This window comes from Hemiscyllium ocellatum, chromosome 24 (genome assembly GCF_020745735.1).
Source record: "Hemiscyllium ocellatum isolate sHemOce1 chromosome 24, sHemOce1.pat.X.cur, whole genome shotgun sequence".
Lineage (NCBI taxonomy): Eukaryota > Metazoa > Chordata > Chondrichthyes > Orectolobiformes > Hemiscylliidae > Hemiscyllium > Hemiscyllium ocellatum.
In genome coordinates, this window is record NC_083424.1 from 50,222,237 (window position 1) to 50,247,251 (window position 25,015).

General features: G+C 42.2%; 1 protein-coding gene across 1 annotated transcript in view; it reads left to right on the forward strand.

The window, feature by feature from the left end:
- Positions 1-25,015, forward strand: part of ppil2 (peptidylprolyl isomerase (cyclophilin)-like 2) — a 389,123-nt gene that overhangs the window by 235,753 nt on the left and 128,355 nt on the right. The window contains exon 13 of the mRNA XM_060844077.1: positions 4,772-4,861. Within this exon, the coding sequence (XP_060700060.1) occupies positions 4,772-4,861 (90 nt within the window). The remainder of the gene's footprint in view (positions 1-4,771; positions 4,862-25,015) is intronic.

The following is a 25,015-nucleotide window of genomic DNA, read 5'->3' on the forward strand; positions in this document are numbered from 1 at the left end:
AAATAGATTTTGAAAACTTACTTATTAATTAATGCATCACAATGGAAACTTGGGCTGAAAACTTGAGTTGTATTGACTCTGAGGAGAAAGTGAGGTCTGCAGATGCTGGAGATCAGAGCTGAAAATGTGTTGCTGGAAAAGTGCAGCAGGTCAGGCAGCATCCAAGGAACAGGAGATTCGACGTTTCGGGCATAAGCCCTTCTTCCTGAAGAAGGGCTTATGCCCGAAACGTCGAATCTCCTGTTCCTTGGGTGCTGCCTGACCTACTGTGCTTTTCCAGCAATACATTTTCAGCTTGTATTGACTCTGCACAATATCTAGTTTTTTTAATGGTGCTGGAAGAATGATCAAAGTGTTATTTTCTGGGACAATTTGTGAAACTTTACTGTCAGAACTGACGATGAGCTATCTGTATACTTATTGTCTCGGCCACAGTGTTCCTCCTTAATGTTCTTTAGATTAGGTTCCTTACAGTGTAGAAACAGGCCCTTCGTTCCAACAAGTCCACACCAACCCTCCAAAGAGCAACCCACCCAGACCCATTCCCTTACATTTACCCGTTCACCTAACACTATGGGCAATTTAGCATGGCCAATTCATCTAACCTGCACATTTTTGGACTGTGGGAGGAAACCAGAGCACACAGAGGAAACCCATGCAGACACTGGGAGAATGTGCAAACTCCACACAGACAGTTGCCTGAGTTGACAGTTGTTCAGAATGAGTTACAAAATATTGTGAACATAAATCTTTTTGTCAGTGGACAGTATATGTATTGAAAGCTGTGATTTAAGGTATGCTGGAAATTTCTCCCAGTGAACTGACAAAGTTCTGAGTGGCTTACGTATTTCAATGCTTGGTACCTTTAGATTGCAGCACAGCCACACATGCACATGTCCCCTTTGACACTTTGGTGTCCCAGACTGATCGGCAGGAGCCCAGTTAAGCTTCAGTCTACTTCCATTTTTGTGTAGAAGTTAAATGAACACTTATTTGTTGCAAGCAGAGCTCTGGATAAAAGTTTGACTTCCATCTGAAAAACACTTTATTTTTGCCTGGTCTGTCCCTTGCTCTGTCTGATTTGGAATGTCTTGGAGCTAGATTTCCAAATTGATTTTGTATCAGTCATGTCTAGCTGTTTTCTTAAATCCACTACTATCTTATTAAGGCAGAGAACTTTAGATTGCAGATATGATACAGCAATAAGGAAAGAAATATCACCCTGTACCTCGAATATGAATTTACTTAGATGCGTTGTTTCAGTTGAGATTTTATTGTCTGTGGAATAATAGCTCCTTGTACATGTAAATATTTGCAAAGAATATGAAGGGTGTTACATCCAGTATGTGCAGTACTATTCAACTGAACTTCTGGTTTGCTTTGCAGCTAACCCTGCTCCTTCACTGGATGTACATTGGAGTCATAGATTTGTACAGCATGGAAACAGACCCTTCAGTCCAACTCTTCATGCCAACCAGATATCCCAACTTTAATCTGGACCCATTTGCCAACATGTTGCCCAATCCCTCTAAACCTTTCCTGTTCATATACCCATCCAGCTGCCTTTTAAATGTTGTAATTGTACCAGCTTCCACCATTTCTTCTGGCAGCTCATTCCATATGCACGTACCACCCTCTGCCTGAGAAGGTTGCCCCTTCGATCCCTTTTAAATCTTTCACCTTAAACCAATGTCCTCTAGCTTCGGATTCCCTAGTCTTGGGGAAAAGACCTTGACTGTTCACCTTATCCATGCCTGTCATGATTTTATAAACCTCTGAGGTCACCCCTCAGCCTCTGAAGCTCCAGGGAAAATAACCCCAGCCTATTTAGACTCTCCCTGGAGCTCAAACTGTATTAATGTTCAACATTTTATAGTTTTAAGCTTTTCATGATTTTAACCTGTATCATCAGCCGTCTTGTTGTCAATTCTCATAATGTGTCTATATTTCTTTGCAGCCTCTCTATTTCTTCCCCTCAGGTTATATTTCCACCTAGTTTTGTATGGTTAGCAGCTTTACAAGCAGAGAGTATAATTTGTCAAAATCTTTAATATAGATTGTAAGTAGGTGAGATCTGAACAATGTGACTTTCCACTACCCAAAGCCTGCCATCTTCAAAATGCCTCATTTATGTTTCCTCTTTACTTACTGTTCCTTAATGTATGCTTATATATTACTCCCAACTACACCATCCCTTATCTTGGTTTTTAAACATTTGAGCAGAACCTTATTGGATATTTTATTTAAATTAAGCCATTCCCTACTAATTGGTTTCCTCTTTACCCCATTAGTTACATTCTTTAAAAAATCTAATAATTGTGTCAAGCAGTATTTCTGCTTGTGAACCCATCTTGATTTCATCAAATAAAACTATGATTTTCCAAATGCATGGTGAACGTTTCCCTAAGAATAGGTTTCACGATTTGCCCTGTGGCTGTCAGGCTGGTTACCTATAGTTTCCCATGTTCTGTCTCTCTCCTATCTTGAAAATTGATGTTACATTTATTAACTTCCAATCCATTGGGACCTTGCAGCTATGACCTTTGAACCTGAGGATGTGGACCATCAAATCTTGTAGATTCATAAATGTTTACAGCATAGATGGCATCTCTTCAGCACTGGTCAGCAAACATCTGACTACACTCAGTTCATTTTCCGTCTCTTGGCACACGGCCCTGGACACTAAGGCAACACAATTGACTATCTAAATACCACTTAAATGTTATGAAATTTTCAATTTAGTCACATTCAGGCAATGAATTCTAGACCTACATCACCCTCTGAGCAAAAAACGTTCTCCTCAAGACTGGTTAGCAAGGTTAGATTTCATGGAATAAAGGGAGAACTAGCCATTTGGATACAGAACTGGCTCAAAGGTACAAGACCTTTGAGGGTGGTGGTGGAGGGTTGTTTTTCAGACTGGAAGCCTGTGACCAGTGGAGTGCCACAAGGATTGGTGCTGGTTCCTCTACTATTTGTCATTTGTGATTTGGATACGAGCATAAGAGGTACAGTTAATAAGTTTGCAGATGACACCAAAATTGGAGATGTAGTGGACAGCGAAGAGGGTTACCTCAGATTACAACAGGATCTTGACCAGATGGGCCAATGGGCTGAGAAGTGGCAGATCGAGTTTAATTCAGACAAATGCAAGGTGCTACATTTTAGGAAAGCAAATCTTAGCAGGACTTGTACATTTAATGGTAAGGTCCTAGGGAGTGTTGCTGAACAAAGAGACCTTGGAGTGCAGCTTCATAGTACCTTGAAAGTGGAGTCGCAGATAGATAGGATAAGCATTTGGTATGCTTTCCTTTATTGGTCAGAGTATTGAGTACAGGGTTTGGAAGTTAAGCTGCGGCTGTACAGGACATTGGTTAGGCCACTGTTGGAATATTGCATGTAATTCTGGTCTCCTTCGTATCAGAAAGATGTTGTGAAACTTGAAAGGGTTAAGAAAAGATTGACAAGGATGTTGCCAGGGTTGTAGGATTTGAGCTATAGGGAGAGGCTGAAGAGGCTGGGGCTGTTTTCCCTGGAGCGTCAGAGACTGAGGGGTGACCTTATAGAGGTTTACAAAATTATGAGGGGCATGGATAGGATAAATAGACAAAGTCTTTTCCCTGGGGTCGGGGAGTCCAGAACTAGAGGGGATAGGTTTAGGGTGAGAGGGGAAAGATATAAACGAGACCTAAGGGGCAACTTTTTCACGCAGAGGGTGGAATGAACTGCCAGAGGAAGTGGTGGAGGCTGGTACAATTGCAACATTTAAGAGGCATTTGGATGGGTATATGAATAGGAAGGGTTTGGAGGGATATGGGCCGGGTACTGGCAGGTGGGACCCCCGAGATTGGGTTGAGATATCTGGTCGGCGTGGACAGGTTGGACCGAAGAGTCTGTTTCCATGCTGTACATCTCTATGACTCTATGAACTCTGCTCTGAACCTTCTGCCTCTTATCTTAAAACTGTGCCGCCTTGTTAGTTAGTCCTCTACTAATGGAGAGTACATACTGATTTTGGGATCTGACAGGAAAGTGGAGTTGAAGCCAGAGTTAAGACATACTGACTGTTGGGCTGTACACATGATTCTAATTCCTGTCTCTTCCATTCTTCTGTTCTTGTGTGTCTTCCAATGCATCCCATTTATTCTCTTCTTAATCTTAAACACCTCTATCAGGCACACTCTCAACCTTCCATGCTTCAGTATCACCAGCCTATCTAGTTTTCCTCATTACCTCCAGCCCAGGGAACATTCTGGTAAATCTCATTTGCGCATCTCGAGCACAATTACGTTCTTCCTATAATGTGGTGACCACAACTGCATTCAGTATTCCAGTTGTGACCTAACCAGCATTTATATGGTTCCTTCCTGCTCTTGTATTCTACAATCTTGGCTAATAAAACATTTATTGGATGTTAGTCCTTTTTTTTCTTCTAGTACTTTTCTCCTGCTGATATTGATTAGGTAGCTTCCCCTCATGTTTAGCATCCCTATTTCTGGTCATCAATCTGCATCTTCTACTCTGAAAACAAGCACAAATAATTTGTTCAATGTGTCTACCATTTCCTTTGTCTCAATAATTAATCCTGTATTTGCTTTGAAGGGACCACCATTTACTTGGTTACTTTTATCCTTTTTATATGCATGTATCAACTCTTACTATCTGATTTTGCATTCTTGGCTAGTTCATTCTTCTTTTTTCATCAATTTTATATCCAGTTTTGCTGACAAAAGATTTAATGCTATTTATTACCTCTGTTTGAATTTTACAGACTCCAAAGGCATGTGAAAATTTCATCAAGCTCTGCAAAAAGGGATATTACGATGGAACAATCTTTCATAGATCAATCCGAAACTTTATGGTGGGTCTACTTCTACTGACATATAACCTGCTCCATGTGCAATAGGTTTGAAATGTTTCTTTTACAATATCACTCACTGTATTGCAAGAACAACGCTCAATGCCCTTAAAAGAAGCCTTCACATAGTTTTAATGAACCCAAGAATTTTAAGCAGTCTTTATGTTGTAAGTTTCATTGAAAGAAAAAAGACAGGTCATCTTTAAGAATTTGACAGCTGTTTCTTTTTCAAATCTGCTTTGCTGGAAGCATTTCACAAATAGTTTGCAGATCAGTGTTCAACTCGCAACTTAAGCATTCACTGAAATGGTCATACAGTTCACAGGTTCTTCTAAATGCTATTAAAAATTAGTTTTTTCCCTTGAAAGTGATAACATTGAGTGAGTATCTTTGAAAGGACTTAGTTTTAAGAAATAGTTTATAAATACTGAATGTAATAACTGGCTTTCCTGTAACCTTAATTAGAAAGAGTACAATTTAATTCAGAGTAATGAAATGAAAATTTACAGACTATGAAAGTGTATTGTACTTTCTAACCTTGCAGTCTGCCCTGTTTTGACAAGATCATACACAACTTGAGCCAGTGATTTTCAAGAAATTGCTTGTTTCACTATGGGCCATTTTTGTCCTTCCTTAAACCTGTCTGTTGTCAGCCTTTACCATCTCTCCTATTCCTTCCTACTTAATAGTTTGCCTAGAAAACTATTGAGTAAAATTAGATCATAAGACACAGGAGCGGAAATTAGGCCATTTGGCCCACCAAGTCTGTTCCGCCATTCTGTCATGGCTGGTAGGTTTTTCAACCCCATTTTCCTGCTTTCTCCCTCTAACCTTTGATCCTGTTTTAAATATTCTCTGTAACCTGGCCTCCACAGCCTTCTGTGGCAATGAAGTCCATAGATTCACCACTCTCTGGTGAAAGAAGTTTCTCCTTATCTCCGTTCTAAAAGGTTTTCCCTTTATTCTTGGACTATACCTCAGGTCCTCGTCTGTCCTTCCAACAGAAACATCTTCCAACAGCGTCCACTCTGTCCAGGCCATTCAGTATTCTGAACGTTTCAATCAGATCCCTCCTCATCCTTCTAAACTCCGTTGAGTATAGATGCAGAGTCCTCAAACATTCCTCATATGTTAAGCCATTCATTCCTGAGATCACTCTGGTGATCCTCCTGTGGACCCGCACTAGGGCCACAACATCTTTCTTGAAATATGGGGCCCAAAACTACTCACAATACTCTAAATGTGGTCTGACTAGAGCTTTATAAAGCCTCAGACAGTGGTGATAGAGGGCTGTTTTTTAGATTGGAGGCCTGCGACCAGTAGTATTCCACAGGGATTGATGCTGGGTCCATATTATTTGTTCTTTGTATAAATCATTTAGATGGCAATATGGTTAGTAAGTTTGCAGATTACATCAAAGTTGGTGGTATAGTGGTGAGTGAAGAAGGTTATCTGATAGTATAACCAGATCTTGATCAAATGGGCCGAGGAGTGGTAAATGGAGTTTAATAGTACATAGTTTCTTGAAAGCGGTGTTACAGTTGGACAAGGTGGTGAAAAAAGTGTACACTTGCTTTCATTGGTCAGAGCATTGAGTATAGCAGTTGGGATGTCTTGTTGAGCTGTACAGGACATTGGTAAGGTCAATTTTGGAGTACTGTGTACAGTTCTGGTCACCCTGCTATAGGAAGGATATTATTAAATTGGAAATGGTGCAGAAAAGATTTACAACAATATTACTGGGACTGGAGGATTTGAGTTTTAAGAAGAGGCTGGATAGGCAGGGACTTTTGTTTCTGGACTATAGGTGGTTGAGGAGTTACCTTATAGAGGTTATAAAATCATGAGGGGCATAGATAAGGTGAATAGAAAAGGTCTTTTTCCTATAGTCGGGCATAATTTTAAGGTGAGAGGGAAGATTTAAAAGGGATCTGAGGGGCAACCTTTTCACTGTGAGAGTAGTTTGCATATGGAGAGAACTGCCGGAGGAAGTGGCAGATGCAGGTACAGTTCGAACATTTAAGGTACATGAATAGAGCTGAAAAATGTGTTGCTGGAAAAGCGCAGCAGGTCAGGCAGCATCCAAGGAGCAGGAGAAGCGACGTTTCAGGCATAAGCCCTTCTTCAGGAATGAATAGGAAAGGTTTAGTGGGATTTGGGCCAACGCAAGCAAATGGGACTAGTTTAGTTCAGAAACCTGACTGGCATGGGTTAGTTGGACCAAAGGGTCTGTTTCTACACTGTATGACTCTGTTGCATTTTGTTCCTTTGTGATAGGGCAATCCTCCAGGAAATTATAAATCTCTGTAATGTATGGATAAGGTGCAAGATTGTGTGCACTGTACAAATTTGCAGTACTAGATGACTGCAATATGCTGTTGCTCTGCAAACCTACCTGAAACTTTTGAATATTTAGGTCAAACAATTGTGTTCTTGAAAAGTTTGAAAATGAATGTATTGAACAGGCTGGGGCTGTTTTCCCTGGAGTGTCAGAGGCTGAGGGGTGACCTTATAGAGGTTTACAAAATTATGAGGGGCATAGATAGGATAAGTAGACAAAGTCTTTTCCCTGGAGTCGGGGAGTCCAGAACAAGAGGGTGTAGGTTTAGGGTGAGAGGGGAAAGATATAAAAGAGACCTAAGGGGCAACTTTTTCACGCAGAGGGTGGTACATGTATGGAATGAGCTGCCAGAGGATGTGGTGGAGGCTGGTACAATTGCAACATTTAAGAGACATTTGGATGGGTATATGAATAGGAAGGATTTGGAGGGGTATGGGCCGGGTGCTGGCAGGTGGGACTAGATTGGGTTGGGATATCTGGTCGGCATTGATGGTTTGGATCAAATGATCTGTTTCCATGCTGTACATCTCTATGACTCTGTAGAGCAGTTCCTTTCTGTTTTATAAATATTACCTTCATAATGAAATACAGATTTGAAACGTTTATGAAATAGCTAGTTTTCATGGTCACACTATCCAACCTATTAGCCCAGTGAGTCAGCAGACAAATCTGACTCCTTTGGTAGGAGTCCTTTTTTCTGCCTCTAACAGCAGTGAGTGTCTTTCCTGAGTTATTTTTTAATATTATTAATTCCACAGGGTAAGGCTATTCAAAATGTAATCTTGCTCAGAGAGCATTGGAGTAATTGGATTGCAAATAGTAACACTTACCTTTGTGCATTTGGATTCTAGCTATGCTGGTCATGAACAGCTGGAGAATTATCTGTGTGTAGTCTGTGTTGGATGTAGTAGATGGGAGTGAAATCTTTCAACTCATCCTTGCCAGTATCCCCTGAATTCTGCCAGTTCTGAAGAAGTCATATTAACATTGAAATGTTAACTCTGCTTTTTTCTCCACAGATGCTGTCAGACCTGCTCAGTTTCTCCAGCACTTTCTGATTTTATCTCCTACATTCTGACTGGTTTAACCTAAAAGTTGAGTGATGATCCATTCCCTTATATCGGAAGGATGTTGTGAAACCTGGAAGAGTTCAGAGCACATTTACGAGGATGTTGCCAGGGTTGGAGGATTTGAGCTAAAGCAAGAGGCTGAATAGGTTGTGACTGTTTTCCCTGGAGCGTCGGAGACTGAGGGGTGACCTTATAGAGGTTTATAAAATCATGATGGGCATGGATAGGGTAAATAAACAAAGCCTTTTCCCTGGGATGGGGGAGTCCATAACAAGAGGGCATAGGTTTAGGGTGAGAGTGCAAAAGTTTAAAAGGCACCTAAGGGACAACTTTATCACGCATTTTGTGGTACGTGTATGGAATGAGCTGCCAGAGGAAGTGGTGGAGGCTGGTACAATTGCAACATTTAAAATCCATCTGGATGGGTATCTGAATAGGAAGGGTTTGGAAGGCTTATGCCAAAAATGTTGATTCTCCTCCTCCTTGGATGCTGCCTGACCTGCTGTGCTTTTTCAGCATCACACTTCTCAACTCTGATCTCCAGCATCTGCAGTCCTCACTTTCTCCTAATACAGAAGTACAGTAATCTAAACATTGGCTGTCAAAATAGAAGGATTTATTTATAGCAGTGATATTGTTGACACAAAGCATTACAGCAATGTTTGTTTTTATTTGTTCATGGTATCTGGACATCAGTGGCCTGGTCAACAATTATTGCTCATCGCCAATTGATCTGGAGAAAGTCATACTGAACTGCCTTCTTGGAATTGCTGCAGTCCTTCAGGTGTAGGGACACCCACAGTATTGTTATGAAGGTAGTTCCAGCACTTTGACCAGCAAGAGAGAAGGAACAGTGATGTATTTCCAAGTCAGGATAGTATATGTCTTGGAGGTGAATTTGCAGCTGGTTGTTTTTCCCATGTGTCTGTTCCTCTAGTCTTTCTAGGTGCTGAGATTGTAAGTTTCTCATCTTTAGAGGGTGCTGTAGAAGGAGTTGGTGATTTGTTGTAGTGCATCATATAGGTTATGCGCACTGCTTCCACTGTGTTGTTGAAGGGAGTGAATGTTGAAAGTGGTGGATGTGGTGCTATTCAAGTAGGTTTCCTTTGTCCTGGATGGTGTCAAGCTTGTGAGTGTTGTTGGAGCTGCATTCATCCAGGCAAGTAAGGAGTATTCCATCACACTCCTGACTTGTGCCTTGCAGATGGTGGACAGACTTTGGTGAAATGGGAGGTAAGACCATATCTGGAGTACTGTGAACAGTACTGATCTCCTTATTTGAAGAAGAATATAACTATGTTGGAAACAATTCAGAGGCTTATAAGAATAATACTGGAATGGGTAGGTTGCTTTATGAGGAAAGGTTGGGGAGGCTAGGTTTTTTTCTGCTGAAGTTTAGAAGTGTGTAAGGTTACTTGATTGTAACTTAAGGTCCTGAGAGATCTTGACAGGGTGCATACTTACCGGGATAAAATGAAGCTGATTCTTTGAATGTTTTTTAAGGCAGATGTAAGTAGATTATTGATGAGCAATTGGGTGAAAGGTTATGATTAGTAGACGATTTGATCGATCAGCCTTTGATGAGCCTAATGGTCTGCTCCTGTTCCTAATTTGTATATTTGTATGTATGTTTAGAACCATTTCTTATTTGAATTTGGCCCAATCTACAGTTTCAGTCTTTGGGAACGCCTTTGCCCATCTTTGCACCACCACTATCTGACCTACACTGGGATAGTTAAAGTCGCCCAACCCAATCCTGCTACTCAGCCCTTTCTTTCCCCTCCTTCCTGAGCACCTTGCGTTGAGAAATCTTTCAATATGTGTATGCACAATTCCCCCATGACATCTTTCTTATTTATCTTGCGTTCACTGCCAAAACCTTCTGGGATTCATCCCTGTTTAAATCCCAGCTGTGTACCAGGTGAAATGCCACCAGCCAGTAAATAGCCTTCACAGTGTACATAGTGGGAAAGAAATTAAAAAGACAAGCTTCTCTAGGCACATAACTGGGTCAAATGGCATTTAATTACAAATAGAAACACATTCATAGATCTAATGCTACTTTGCACCATCACCCATCTGATCAACTGGCGTATTAATTGTAGATACACAAATAAAGCTACAAAGGCTATGCACCTTTGGCACCATAATAAGTTAGAACCCTTCTAAAGGAGTATTACTCTATATCTAATGCTTTTTAAAAATTTATTCATTTTTGTGAAACGTGAGTGTTACTGGTTGGCCAGCATTTATTGTCAATCCCTAGTTGCCCTTGAGAAGGTGGTAGTGTGCTGCCTTCTTGAACTGCTGCAGTCCACCTGCTGTGGGGTGACCCCCAATGCCCTTAGGGAGGGAATTCCAGGATTTTGACCCAACGACAGTGAAGGAACGGCAATATATTTCCAGGTCAGGATGGTGAGTGGCTTGTAGGGAAGCTTAAGGCTGGTGGTGTTCCCAAATATGCTGCCCTTGTCCATCTAGATGGAAGTGGTTGTGTGTTTGGAAGGTGCTGTCTGAGGATCTTTTAATTTCTGTAGTGCATTTTATAGGTAATACACAGTGCTGATACTGAGGGAGTTGGAGGGAGTGGATGCTTGTGGATACAGTGCCAATCGACAGGGTGGTTTGTCCTGGATGGTGTCAAGCTTCTCGAGTGTTGTTGGGGCTGCATTCATCCAGGCATGTGGGGAGTATTCCATCACACTTCTGACTTGGGCCTTGTAGATGGTGGACAGGCTTTCAGGAGTCAGGAGGTGACTTAACTCACTGCAGTATTCTGAGCTTTTAACCTGCTCTTGTAACCACTGCATTTATGTGATGAGTCCAATTGAGTTTCTGGTCAGTGATGTTGACCAGGATGTTGACAGTGGAGGATTCAGTGTTGGTTACATTGTTGAATGCAAAGGACTAGTTGTTAGATTGTCTCTTACTGGTGATGATCATAGCCTGGCATTTCTGTAGAACAAATGTTACTTGCCACTTGTCAGCCCAAGCCTGGATATTGTCCAGATTTGTTGCATTTCAACATGGACTGCTTAAGTATCTGAGAAGTTGAGAATGTTGTTGGACATTGTTGCAATGGTTGGCAAACATCCCCACTTCTGACCTTATGATGGAGAGAAGGTCATTGATGGAGCAGCTAAAGATAGTTGGGCTGAGGACACTACCCTGATGAACTCCTGCAGAGATGTTCTGGAGCTGAGATGACTGACCTCCAATAATCATGACCATCCTCTTATGTGTAAGGTATGACTCTAACCACACATGAGTTTGCCCCAGTGTCCATTGTTTCCAGTTTTGCTGGGGCTCCCTGATGCCACACTCAGTTGAATGCAGCCTTGATGTCACGAGCTGTCACTCTCATCTTACGTCTGGAATCCAGCTCTTTTGTCCATATTTGGACCAAGGCTGCAATGAGGTCTGGAGCTGAGTGGCCCTGGGGGAGCCCAAATCAGGCATTGCTGAGCAGGTGCTGCTTGATAGTATTGTTGATGTCACTTTCTGTCACTTTACTAACGGTCAAGAATAGACTGATGGACTGGTAATTGGCCAGGTTGGATTTGTCCTACTTTTTTTATACAAGACATATGTGGGCAATTTTCCACATTGTCAGGTAGATGCCAGTGTTGTAGCTGTACTGGAACAGCTTGGCTAGGGGAGTGGCAAGTTCTGGACCATGAGTCTTCAGTACTAGTGCCAGAATGTTGTCAGGGCCGGAGCCTTTGTAGTATCCAGTGCCTCCAGCCGTTTCTTGATATCACATGAAGTGAATCGAATTGGCTGAAGACTGGTATCCTCAATGTCTTCATCTTCCTTCTTGGAAGATTATTGCCACCCTTCAGTGCCTATGCATTCCCTCTTTGCCTGCTCTAGCTGTGTATGGCACCACATGCTAGGAATTTGCACACATTCTGTCTGGACTGATGACCCTAGACTGATGCAAGCATCTAAATCTCATCTTCAGGCATAGCAGCTTCTAGGGCAAACTTCGAAGATGTGGTACTAATGATCACAGATGACTTGCACATTGTTGGAATTGAAGCTTTTTCTATTGACATAGTTGTCTGCATTATGATGTGGTACACCCAATGTAACATGTTCAGTCTACAGTGCCCTGCATCTGCAGGGCATCCGCTGTGTTAGTGAAACCTCCTGCTCAGATTGTAGCACTGCCCCTCTCACAGTTGAAGTGATGTGGCACAACAGCCTTGATACCTTTGTCGTTCGTGGATTAAGAGATTCCACATTAATTCTCAGTGGATCATTGGAAGCAGCCAGCCAAATAAAATCTTAATGTTGCAGTTTTGAAAGCCACTGGAATTAGATAGCCGTCTATCCATTCAGGCCATAAGTCTTGCTGCAGCAGATGACAGTTCAGTCATGGTGTCCCAGCATACATTCAATCTGCAGTGACACTCCACCTCAGCCTGAAGGAAATGGTATCATAGATGACCGTCTCTGGGCCCCTTGTACTACTACTTCTACTTAGAAGTACCTTCAGCAATCCTTTTCATGTGGAGAATGGTCAGCAGCCGTGGGAGGTTGCTGCTGGTCCTGGACTTGCTGGTGCATCTGTCCCTCCTCAATTTCTCTGAACCTTCATTGCACTGTGGCCACAGTGACAATTACCCTTGTTGTGGATGTAACCATTGGTTATGGTTCCAATAAGTTGATCAGGGAATATCTGAAACAGAGCAGGTCCTGAGGAATGTAAGCAGTCAACATTAGCATCATACACAAATGACATGCTTGCACATGGACCTTTGACGTAGTGGATCGTACTCTAATGTAAATGGCACAACCCTTGTCGCATAAACACAATACAAGTTTGAGAATACAGTAGGATTGCTGAAACCTTGCCTTGTTCTGTATCCTCCCCAACCTTGAGAAGGTGGTTGCGACCTTCCTTCATGAACCACTGCAGTCCATTTAATGTAGATAGATCCATAATGTTGTTAGGGAGATTGGGCCAAAATTCTGGAACTATGACACTAAAGGAACAGCAATATATTTCCAATTCAGAAATGGTGCATGGCGTTGAGGGAAACTTACAGGTGGTGGTGCTCCCATGTTTCAGAACATAGGAACTGAAGGGGGCCATTCAGCCCATAGAATTAACCTGCCATTCAATATGGTAATAAAACAGAGCAGTGCCTTTTACTGACTCCATGCCTATAACCCTGTGCTTCACTTAATCACAAATCTATCAAGCTTCACCTTGAACATATTCAAAGACTGAACTTCCAGGCCCTCTGGAGTAGAGAATTCCAAAGGTTCACACCTTCTGAGTAAATAAAGATTTCTCATCTTCAACCTGGTAGCATCTGCTTTGTTTTTAAATTATGCTGCTTGGTTCTAGATGCCCTGACCAGGAGAAATATCTTGCCTACATCTTACCCTGTTTATCCCTTTCAGTATTTATAAACTTCAGTGACATCGCCTGTTATTCTTTGAAACTCTAGAGATTACAGAAACTGCATACCAAACCCCTCTTCAAAAGACAGTCCCGCAATCCTGGGAACAAAGTCTGGTGAACCTTTGTTGCACTCCTTGTGTGGCAATAATATGTTTCCTGAGAGAAGGAGACTGCACACAGTACTCCAGGTGCAATCTCCTATACGATTAAAGCATTCTTCACTACTCCTGTATTCAAATCCTCTGCAATATGAGCCAATATTCCAATAGACTTCCTAATAACTTGCTGAACCTACATGTCAGCCGTCAGTGACTTATTGGCCAGCGCATCTCTTCCCAACCTTTTACCATATAAGAAATATTCTGCATGTTTATTTCATCTCCACGGAAGAAGCAAACTTCACTTTATTCCACATGGTATTCCATTTATCATGTTCTTGCCCATTCATTAAGCTTGTCCAAATGCTCCTAAACTGTCTTACGTCTTTCTCATTTAGCTATGTATCATCTGAAAATTTGGAAATATTACATTTGGTACCTGCTCCCAAATCATTGATGCAAATGTGTTGCTGGTCAAAGCACAGCAGGTTAGGCAGCATCTCAGGAATAGAGAATTCGACGTTTCGAGCATAAGCCCTTCATCAGGAATATTCCTGATGAAGGGCTTATGCTCGAAACGTCGAATTCTCTATTCCTGAGATGCTGCCTAACCTGCTGTGCTTTGACCAGCAACACATTTGCAGCTGTGATCTCCAGCATCTGCAGACCTCATTTTTTACCCAAATCATTGATATATATTGTGTATAATTAAAGCTGAAGTCCTGATGGTGTTGTACCCCACTGATTACAGCTTACCAAAGCAAGAATAACTTAATTATTCCTACTCTGTTTTCCGTGTATCAGCCAATCATTAGTCTACACCGGTACATTTATCTCCTATCCCATGTGTTTTAATTTTTCTAACCAGCCATCCATGGGAGACTTCATTAAAGACCTTCTGAAAATTTTATACTGTGTCCATCAACTCCTCTTGACCAACTTTATTGAAAAATATCTTCAAAAACCTCAAGTTTATCAACCATTATGTTGCATTTGCAAATTCACTCTGACTGTGTCCAATCAGGTCATTATCATCCAAGTGTCTACGTAGCCCATTTTTTACAGACGGGTAATGAAGATGTACAGCATAGAAGCAGACATAAGAATATACGAACTAAGAGCAGGAGTAGGCCATCTGGTCCTTTGAGCCTGCTCCGCCATTCAATACGATCATGCCTGATCTTTTCGTGGCCTCAGCTCCACTTACCCACCCTCTCACCATAACCCTTAATTTGTTTACTGTTCAAAAAATTATCTAAGCTATAAAAACATTTACCGAGAAAGCCTCTACTACTTCACTGGGCAGGGTGTAGAAGTTCCTTCTCAATTCAGTCATAAATCTGCTCCCCCCCCCCCCCACCCAATTTGGAGGCTAAGCCCTCTTGTCCTAGTTTCACCCGCCAGTGGAAACAACCTCTCTAATTCTATCTTACCTATTCCCTTCATAATTTTATATGTTTCTTGAAGATTCTCCCCTCATTCTTCTAAATTCCAATGAATATAATCCCAGTCTCCTCATAAGCCAACCCCCTCAACTCTGGAATCAACCTAGTGAATCTCCTCTGCAACCCTTGTCATGCCAGTAAATCCTTTCTCAAGTGAGGAGACCAAAACTGCAGCAGCACTCCAGGTGTGGCCTCACCAGTACCCTATACAGCTGCAACATAATCTCTCTGCTTTTAAACCCAGCCCCTTTCGCAATAAAGGACAAAATTCCATTTGCCACCTTAATTACCTGCAGCACCTGTAAACCAATCTTCTGAGATTCGTGCACAATGCTACCCAGGATCTTCTGCGCAGCAGCACACTGCAATTTCTTGCCATTCAGGCAATAATCCTTTTTACTGTTATTCCTACCAAAATAGATGACTTTATTGTACTCGATCTGCCAGACCTTTGCCCATTCACTTAAACTGTCTATGTCCCTTCGTAAAGTTTTGCAGTCCTCTGCACACTTTGCTCTACCATTCATCTTAGAGTCATCGCAAACTTTGACACACTAGATTTGGTCCCCAACTCCAAATCATCTATGTAAATTGAGAATAATTACGATCCCAATACTGATTCCTGAGGCATATCACTAGTCACGGATTTCCAGCCAAAATAGCACTCGTTTGTCCCCGCTCTTTGCTTTCTATTGGCTAACCAACCTGCTATCCATGCTAATTCATTACCAGTAACATCTTGCATCTTTATCTTATGCAGTAGCCTTTCGTATGGCACCTTGCGAATGCCTTTTGGAAATCTAGATACACCGCATCTGTTGGGTGCCCGTTGTCTACCGTGTTTGTAATATTTTCATAGAATTCCAAAAAAAATTAATTAAGCATCACCTGCCCTTCATGAACCCATGCTGCGTATGCAACATGACAACTTCTGTCTAGATGCCTTGCTGCTTTTTCCTTGATAAGAGTCGAGCAATTTCCCCATTACAGAAGTTAAGCTAACTGGTCTATAATTCCCCATCTTTTGTCTACCTCCCATTTTAAACAATGGTGTCACATTTGCTGTTTTCCAATCTGCTGGAACTGTCTCAGAGACCAGTGAATTTTGGAAAATTCTCACAAGTGCATTTTCTATTTCTCCCACCATCTCTTTCAGCACCCTGGGATGCACTCCGTCAGGGCCAGGAGTCCAGTCTAGCCTTAGCTCCATTAGCTTGTCCAACACTATCTCTTTTGTGATAACTATTGTATCCAGGTCCTCACCTACCTTTGTCTCTTTGTCAGTCACTGGCATGTTATTCATGTCCTCCACTGTGAAGGCCGACACTAAAACCTATTCAATGTCTCGGCCATTTCCACACATTCCATAACTAAATCCCCCTTCTCGTCCTCGAAAGGACCATTGTTTACTTTAGCCACTCTTTTTCATTTTATATATTTACAGAAATGTTTGCTATCTGTCGTTATATTCTGAGCTAGCTTTTTTCTCATAGATTATCTTACTTTATTGCTCTTTTTGTGGCTTTCTGTTGACATTTATAAAGCTTTCTCAGTCTTCTAGTTTCCCACTGATCTTAGTCACTTAGTATGCCTTCTCTTTCAATTTGACAGCCTCCCTTATTTCCCTAGACAGCCGTGGCAAATTACCCCTTTTCCTCCAGTCCTTCCTTTTCACTGGCATATACTTTTGCTGAGCACTTTGAAAAATTGCTTTGAACGTCCTCCACTGCTCATCAACTGTCCCACCATAGAGTCTTTGCTTCCAGTCTACTTTCAAATTATTGTGGATACATTCAATGAACACCTCCTCAAGGTTACCCTAACCAACCTGGTTTGACCAATCAACATGTAAATTAAAATCCCCCATGGTAATCACCATACCATTTTTACAGTCATCAGTTACTTAGAGTCATAGTGTCATAGAGATGGGAACAGATTCTTCGACTCATCCATGCCGACCAGATTTCCCAACCCAACTTCATTGTTTACTGCCCACCCCATTGTGATATTATTATTTGGTAGCCTATAGATTACACCTATCAGTGACTTTTTCTTCTTCGAATTTCTAATTTCCACCAAAATGGATTCACTCTTATTCTCCACGAAACCTATACCATTTCTCACCTCAGCCTTGATGTTGTCCTTAACTATCAGAGCTACACCATCTCCCTTACCTCTCTTCTGTCCTTCTGAATAGGCTGATACCCCTGGATATTTAATTCCCAGTCGTGTCCATCCTGCAACCATGTCAGCACAATGGCTACTAAATCATATTCATTCACAATCATTTGTGCTGTTTAACTCATCTACCTTGTTACGAATGCTATGAGCATTCAGGTAAAGTGCCCTATTGCTGTAGCTCAAACCCTCTAACAATGGCGATATCCTTGTCAATCTCTTCTAAACCCTTTCAAGTTTCAAACATCCTTCCTATAAGAGGGAGCCGAGAATTACACCCGAAACGTTGATTTTCCTGCTCCTCGGATGCTGCCTGACCTGCTGTGCTTTTCCATCACCATACTCTTGACTCTAATCTCCAGCATCCGCAGTACTCACTTTCGTCGGGAGTCCAGAATTGCACACCATAATATAAATGTGGCCTAACCAATATTTACCTGCGACTCCACTTCCAAGGAACTACGAACCTGCACTCCAAGGTCTTTTTGTTCAGCAGCACTCCCCAGGACCTTGCCATTAAGTGTGTAAACCCTGCCCTGATTTGCCTTTCCTAAATGCAGCACCTCACATTTATCTAAATTAAACTCCCTCTGCCATTCCTTGACCCATTGGTCCATCTGATCAAGATTCCATTGTATTCTGAGGTAACCTGCTTCGCTGTCCACTACACCTCCAATTTTGGTGTCATCTGCAAACATACTAACTATACCTCCTATGTTCGCATCAAAATCATTATGTTATTATTGAAAAGCAATGGAACCAGCATCAATCCTAGTGACACATCGCTGGTCACAGACCTCCAAACTGAAAGGCATCCCTCCGCTACCTACGTCTGTTTTCTACCTTCAAACCAGTTCTGTCTTCAAATGGCTAGTTCTCCCTGTATTCAACATGATCTAACCTTGTTAACCAGTCTACCATGAGGAACCTTGTCGAATGCGTCACTGAAGTCCATATAGATCACGCTCTCCACTCTGCCCTCATCAATCCTCATCATTACCTTTTCAGAAAACTCGGCTTTTAAGATTGTCAATATACTAAATTCAAATTGGATTGGAGTTTAGTATTCTTTGGGGTATAACTTAAACTGATTGGCCTATGCCGTTTCCAGGCAACCAACTATCCTGGCTACTGGACCAAAAGATTACATTATATCTCATTCAGAACACTTGATGCTGTCAGGCAGTTCTCCTAGCTTTTAACTCTCTTAAAGGCATAGTACACCCACATCTTCAGAACAAAAGTGAGGACTGCAGATGCTGGAGATCAGAGTCAGAGAGTGTGGTGCTGGAAAAACGCAGCTGACTGTGCAATCCCTAATCAGTCCTTGCTTGTCCAAATACATGTAAATACTGTCCCTCAGGGTTCCCTCCAACAATATGGGTGGCACGTGGCTCAGTGGTTAGGAGTGTTGTCTCACAGCGCCAGGGATGTTGGTTTGATTCCAACCTGGGGCAGCGACTCTGTGTGTGGAGTTTGCATATTCTCCCCGTGTCTGCGTGGGTTTCCTCCGGGTGCTCCGGTTTCCTCCAACAGTCCAAAAATTTGCAGGTTAGGTGAATTGGCCATGCTAAATTGCCCGTAGTATTAGGTGAAGAGGTAAATGTAGGGGAATGGGTCTGGGTGGGTTACGCTTCGCCGGGTCGGTGTGGACTTGTTGGGCCGAAGGGCCTGTTTCCACACTGTAAATAATCTAATTTAATCTAACCTAAACTGTCTATGTGGAGTTTGTATGTTCTCCCCATGTCTGCGTGGGTTTCCTCCAGATGCTCTGATTTCCTCCCAGAGATGTGTTGCTTAGGTGAATTGACTATGCTAAATTGCTCAGTGTTCAGGGATGTGTAGGTTAGGTGCATTGGTCAGGGGTAAACGTAGGGGAATGGGTGTGGGAGGGTTACTGTTTGGAGGGTTGATGTGGACTTGTTGGGCCAAATGGTCTGTTTCCACACTGTAGGGATTCCAAGAGTCTTCCCTAGCTTCCCACAGAGTTCTAGGGTACACCTGATCCGGTCCTGGGGATTTGTCCACCTTTATGCATTTTAAGACATCCAGCAACACTTCCTCTGTAACATGGATATTTTTCAAGATGTCCCATCTACGTCCCCACATTCTTCATCTTCCATGTCCTCCTTTGCAGTAAATACTGATGCAAAATATTTGTTTAGTGTCACCTCCATCTCACACATAGACTGCCTTGCTGGTCTTTTGAGGAGCCCTACTTAGCCTTTTGTCCTTAATGTATTTATAAATTCCCTTTGGATTCTCCTTAACCCTGTTTGCCAAAGCTATTTCATGTCTCCTTTTTGCTCTCCTGATTTCCCTCTTAAGTATACTCCTATTGCCTTTATACTCTTCTAAGGATTCACTCGATCTCTGCTGTTTACACCCAGCATATGCTTCCTTCTTTTTCTTAACCAAAACCTCAATTTCTTTAGTCATTCAACATTCCCTACACCTACCAGCCTTACCCTTCACTCTAACTTTCCCTGAACTATCATTTGATTTTTGGAGGCTTCCCATTCTCCAGCCCTCCCTTTACCTGTGAACATTTGCCCTTGGTCAATTTTTGAAGGTGATTGCCTGATACCATCAAAATTGGCCTTCCTCCAATTTAGAACTTTAACTTTTAGATCGGGTCTATCCTTTTCCATTACTATTTTAAAACTAATGGAATTATGGTCGCTGGCCCCAAAGTGCTCCCCCACTGACCTCTCAGTCACCTGCCCAACCTTATTTCCCAAGAGTAGGTCAACATTTGCACTCTCTCTCGTAGGTATATCCACATGTTGAATCAGAAAATTTTCTTGTACACACTTAACAAACTCCTCTCCATTTAAACGTTTAACACTCTGGCAGTCCCAGTCTATGTTTGGAAAGTTAAAATCCCCTGCCATAACCACCCTATTATTCTTACAGATAACAAATTTACTTATGAATTTGTTTCTCAGTTTCCCCGAGTGTTGGGGGTGGTAGGAAGATGTGGTGGTGGTCTATGGTACAATCCCAATAAGATAGTCCAGCCTTTCTTGTTTCTCTGATCCATCCAAGTAACTTCCCCGGCTGGCTTCCCAGGAATATCTTCCCTAAAGTATAGCCATAATGTTAGCCCTTATCAATAATGCCACGCTCCCTCCTCTCTTGTCCCGCTTTCTATCCTTCCTATAGCATTTGTATCCTGGAACATTTAGTTGCCAATCCTGTCCATCTCTGAGCCACATCTCTGTAATTGTTATGAATCCCAGTCCCATGTTCCAAACCATGCCATGAGTTCATCTGCCTTCCCTGTTTGGCGTCTTGCATGGAAATAAATGCAGTTTAATTTATTAGTCCTGATTCATTCTTTGCCTCGTTCCTGCCTGCCCTGACTGTTTGTCTTGCTCCTTTTACAAACTGTACCAGTCTCAGACTGACCTCTTTTCTCACTACCTCTCTCAGTCCCACCCCATCTTACTAGTTTAAACCCTCCTAGGCAGAGATTCCTGATGAAGGGCTTATGCTCGAAACGTCGAATTCTCTATTCCTGAGATGCTGCCTGGCCTGCTGTGCTTTGACCAGCAACACATTTGCAGCTGTGATCTCCGGCATCTGCAGACCTCATTTTTTACTAGCAAATTGCTCCACCAATATACTAGTCCCCTTCCAATTCAGGTACAATCTGAATTCTTAAACAGGTCATTTCTACTCCAGAAGAGAATTCCAGTGGTCCAAAAATGTGAACCTTTCTTTCCTGCACTAGCCCTTCAGCCATGCATTCATCTGCTCTATCCTCTTATTTCTACCCTCACTAGCTCGTAGCTCCGGGAGTAATCCAGACATTATTGCCCTTGAGAGCGTCCTTTTTAAATTCCTGCTTAATCTCCTATATTCTTCCTTAAGAATCTCCTCCTTTTCCCTTTCTATGTTATTAGTTCTAATGTGTACAACAACCTCCCACTGGTCCAGCACCCTTTTGAGAATATTCTGCAGTTTCTCCAAGATATCCTTGATCCTGGCACTGGGGAGGCAATACATCATTCTGAATTTTCGCAGTTGGCTGCAGAAATGTCTGTCTGTGCATCTGACTAGAGAACCTGTCGTGCCTCTCGTTACGTTAGAGCCGGTTTTGGCACCAGAAACTTGGCTGTTTGTGCTACATTCCCCTGAGAGTCCATCACCCCTTACATGTTCCAAAACAGCATGCTTGTTTGAGTGAGAATAGCCACAGGAGACTCCTGCACTACCTGCCTCCCTCTCCTACCTTTCCTTGCAGTAACCCATTTCCCTGACTCTATCAGCAGTTTTTCTCTCTTCCTATAACTATCATCCATCACACACCCAGCTCTTGTAAATTCCTCATTGCTTTTAACTACTGCTCAAGCTGATCCTTGTGACCTGATAGGATTCGAAACCAAACACACTTACTGCAGACATAATTATCAGTAACATGGAAACCCTCCTCAGTCTCCCACATCTGACAGGAGGTGCACATCCCTCTTTAAGGGCCACCTTAACAACCTACAAACCCAGAAAATAGTACAGTCTTACTGTTCTACGAACACTTTTCCAGGCTAACTTAGTACCTATGTTTTATATTTTTAAAATTTAATCAAGAGATGGATCTCAATAAAACATATAATCAGAAAAGAACCTCATCTACTCACTATTGTAGATTTACAAAACAAAAACCAAAAACAACAAGGTTACACTTAAAAACTATGCACTTAGCTGCTCCCATGCTGTGACCTCTCCCACACTGATTCTTCCGAGGTCAGCTGTGAATTTCACTGTTAATTTTTCTTAGGCACACTCCAATGTCCAGAGATACTTGAACTCAAACAGCAAAGGCAGTAGCTGTGCAGAATCACTGCTGTGTTAGATAGCAGTGTAGGTTTCTTTCGGGTTTGATTCACTGACCTTGTGTTCTCTGCCTTTGTCTCTCTTCCTCCTTTTTAAAATGCTGTTGTTCTGATCTAGTTTCCCCAAAGTTGCAAAGCAATGCAACAGCTTATAAAACAGTAATTACTGCTCCTGGACAATTCGGGGAAGTCGGCTCTAACACCTAAAACACCTCAAAAAAGGAACACCTCTTGCAGGTACAATTTTTTCCAGTCCTCCATCTTGGATTACCCAGAATCCTTCAAAGGTCCTGCATTTTGCCTAACACTGAGGTAAAGCTATCAGCCCTGTACTCCATTTTTCTTCCTCTCACTTCTTTCATGAATACTGCTGTGATATTGCAACCTTCTAATCTGCAGGAAGATTTTGGAAGATAACTACCAAAGCAGCAACAATTGCAATAGCTACCGCCTTCAACACTCTGTTATTTAAACTACCAGGTCCTGTGGATTTATCAGCTTTCATCCCCTTTAATTGCTCCAGTATAATCATCTTAGTAATGCTAGTTTCTTTCAAATTCTCACCTCTAGCCATTTGGATATCTAGTTCTGGAGTGCACCAGTGCTGTTTGCAGCATTGAATCCCGGTTCCCAAAGTTGCTGCCATGTATAGGCCTCAGAAATCTACACAGAAGAAAAGGTTGGCAAAAGCGTTGGTTCTGGGAAATTTCTTTTATCTTTCTCCGTGAAAAAAAAACACAAATTAATCTTCTACTTTCTCTGCCATTTCTGATGATAGGCGATTGCTCTGAAACGTTGTCACTGTTTCTTTCTTCACAGATGTTGTGTAACCTGTTGAACTTGCCAATATTTTCTGTTTTTAGTACAATTACAAAGGTTAAAGCTGATACAAAAGTTGAAAATGTAATAATCATTAAGCAGTGTAGTGGCTGATGTCAGGTGAACGTAGACTTGTGTAAATTTATGGCAGATGCAAATTAATTTAGGTAAGTGTGAAATGGTACATCATTGGAGAAACAACATGGCGAGGCAGTATGATTAAAATGGTGCTATTTTGAGGAGAGAGTTGAAGTTGTGAGATCTGGGTATACATATAAGAAGTCCTTGGGATACTTGACTTTGTTAATAGGGACACTTTGATTTCACATTTGACTCTGAAATGTGCTTATAACTACATATTTGCATCATTATTAAGGTCACCATTTTCCAATTCTGTGTCATCTTCCAATTCTGTGTCATCTTCCATCTTCACACTGGTCTAAGCTTATCTACTTCTCCAACCTGCATTCGTTACCTCTAGACTTCATGATTCCAACAAGTGTTTGTAGTTCTCTTACATTCTATCCTCCGTTAGGATTGGAGGGTTTGAGTTGTAGGAGAGGCTGAATGGACTGGGGTATTTTCCCTGGACCATCAGAGGTTAGAGAATGATCTTATAGAGATTTATAAAATCGTGATGGCGTGGATAGGGTGACTAGCTTTTCCCCAGGGTAGGGGAGTCCCGAACTAAAGGGCATAGGTTTAAGGTGAGAGGGGAAAATGTATGAAAGGGTTCTAAGGGGCACCTTTTTCACGCAGAGGGTGGTGCGTGTATAGAATGAGCTACCAGACCAAGTGGTGAAGGCTGGTAAAACATTTGAAAGGCATCTGGATGAGTATATGAATAGGACGGGTTTAGAGGGATATGGGCTAAGTGCTGGCAAATAGGACTAGATTAATTTAGGATATCTGGTCGGCATGGAGTGGGTTGGACCTAAGGGTGTGTTTCCATGGTGCATGTTTCTATGACTTTGCTTCCTACATCTTAACTTGTCCCAAGTCTTATTTGGCTATCACCCATGTTCATTGATCTACATTAATGCCCTTTTGTATGTTGTCTTGATTCTCATCCTTGTTTTGAACAGCAACATGGCCATGACCCTCCCTGCCTCTGTAATATTCTCCAGCATTATAACCCCCAAGAAATCTCTGCTCCTCCAATTCAAACCCTCTTGAGCACCCCCACTTTTTATTGTTTCACCACTGGAGGATATACTTCAGTTGATGAGGCTTTGTGCTCAAGACTACCCTTCCTGTACTTTTCAACTTCTTCCTCTTCTCCTTTGACACAGCAAAGGCTTAGCAAACTACTCAATTCAAGGAGTAAGATCCTGAGGTGAGGAGATCCTTGTGTTCGTTCAGATGTGAAGACTGGGACCTGTTTTCTCCCCTGATTAATTCCTGGAAAGGAAGGCTTGTGGGTGGCCTTTCTGCCCAGTTGTTCAATTAAGGCACGTAATGGACCAGGTAATGCCCAATTAAGGGCCTCATCCTATTACAAGTGTTAATTATCCAGCCACAGGCGGAGATCTTGCCATGCAGGGAGAGCAGTGAATAAGTTTTGGCTGGTTTATTTGCAACATTCCAGGCAGGTCCTTCTCTTAATGGCTTTCAGTGTCTGCTGGAGCTGCTGTTTGAGAGAGCTGCTCCCATCCTTTCACTCTGCCCATTGTCCTTTCCCCGTCCCCATCAGCAGTGAACCCACCCTTATTCAAGTTTCTCTCGGATAGGGTGGTTCTTGACGAAGGTCCAAGTGCAACACCCACAGCAGTCACCACGCCAGTGGGTGTTGCTGAGCTCTGATTGGTTAGCAGTTCTCTGGTTTGGCGGGCTCTCCACCCAACTGCCACTACCCCCATTTCCCCTGTGAACCTAAGGGCCTCAACACTGGACACTTAATTCCATTAGGGTTCATTGTTTTTACCACCTTCTTGGAGATCAGATTAGTCACTGAC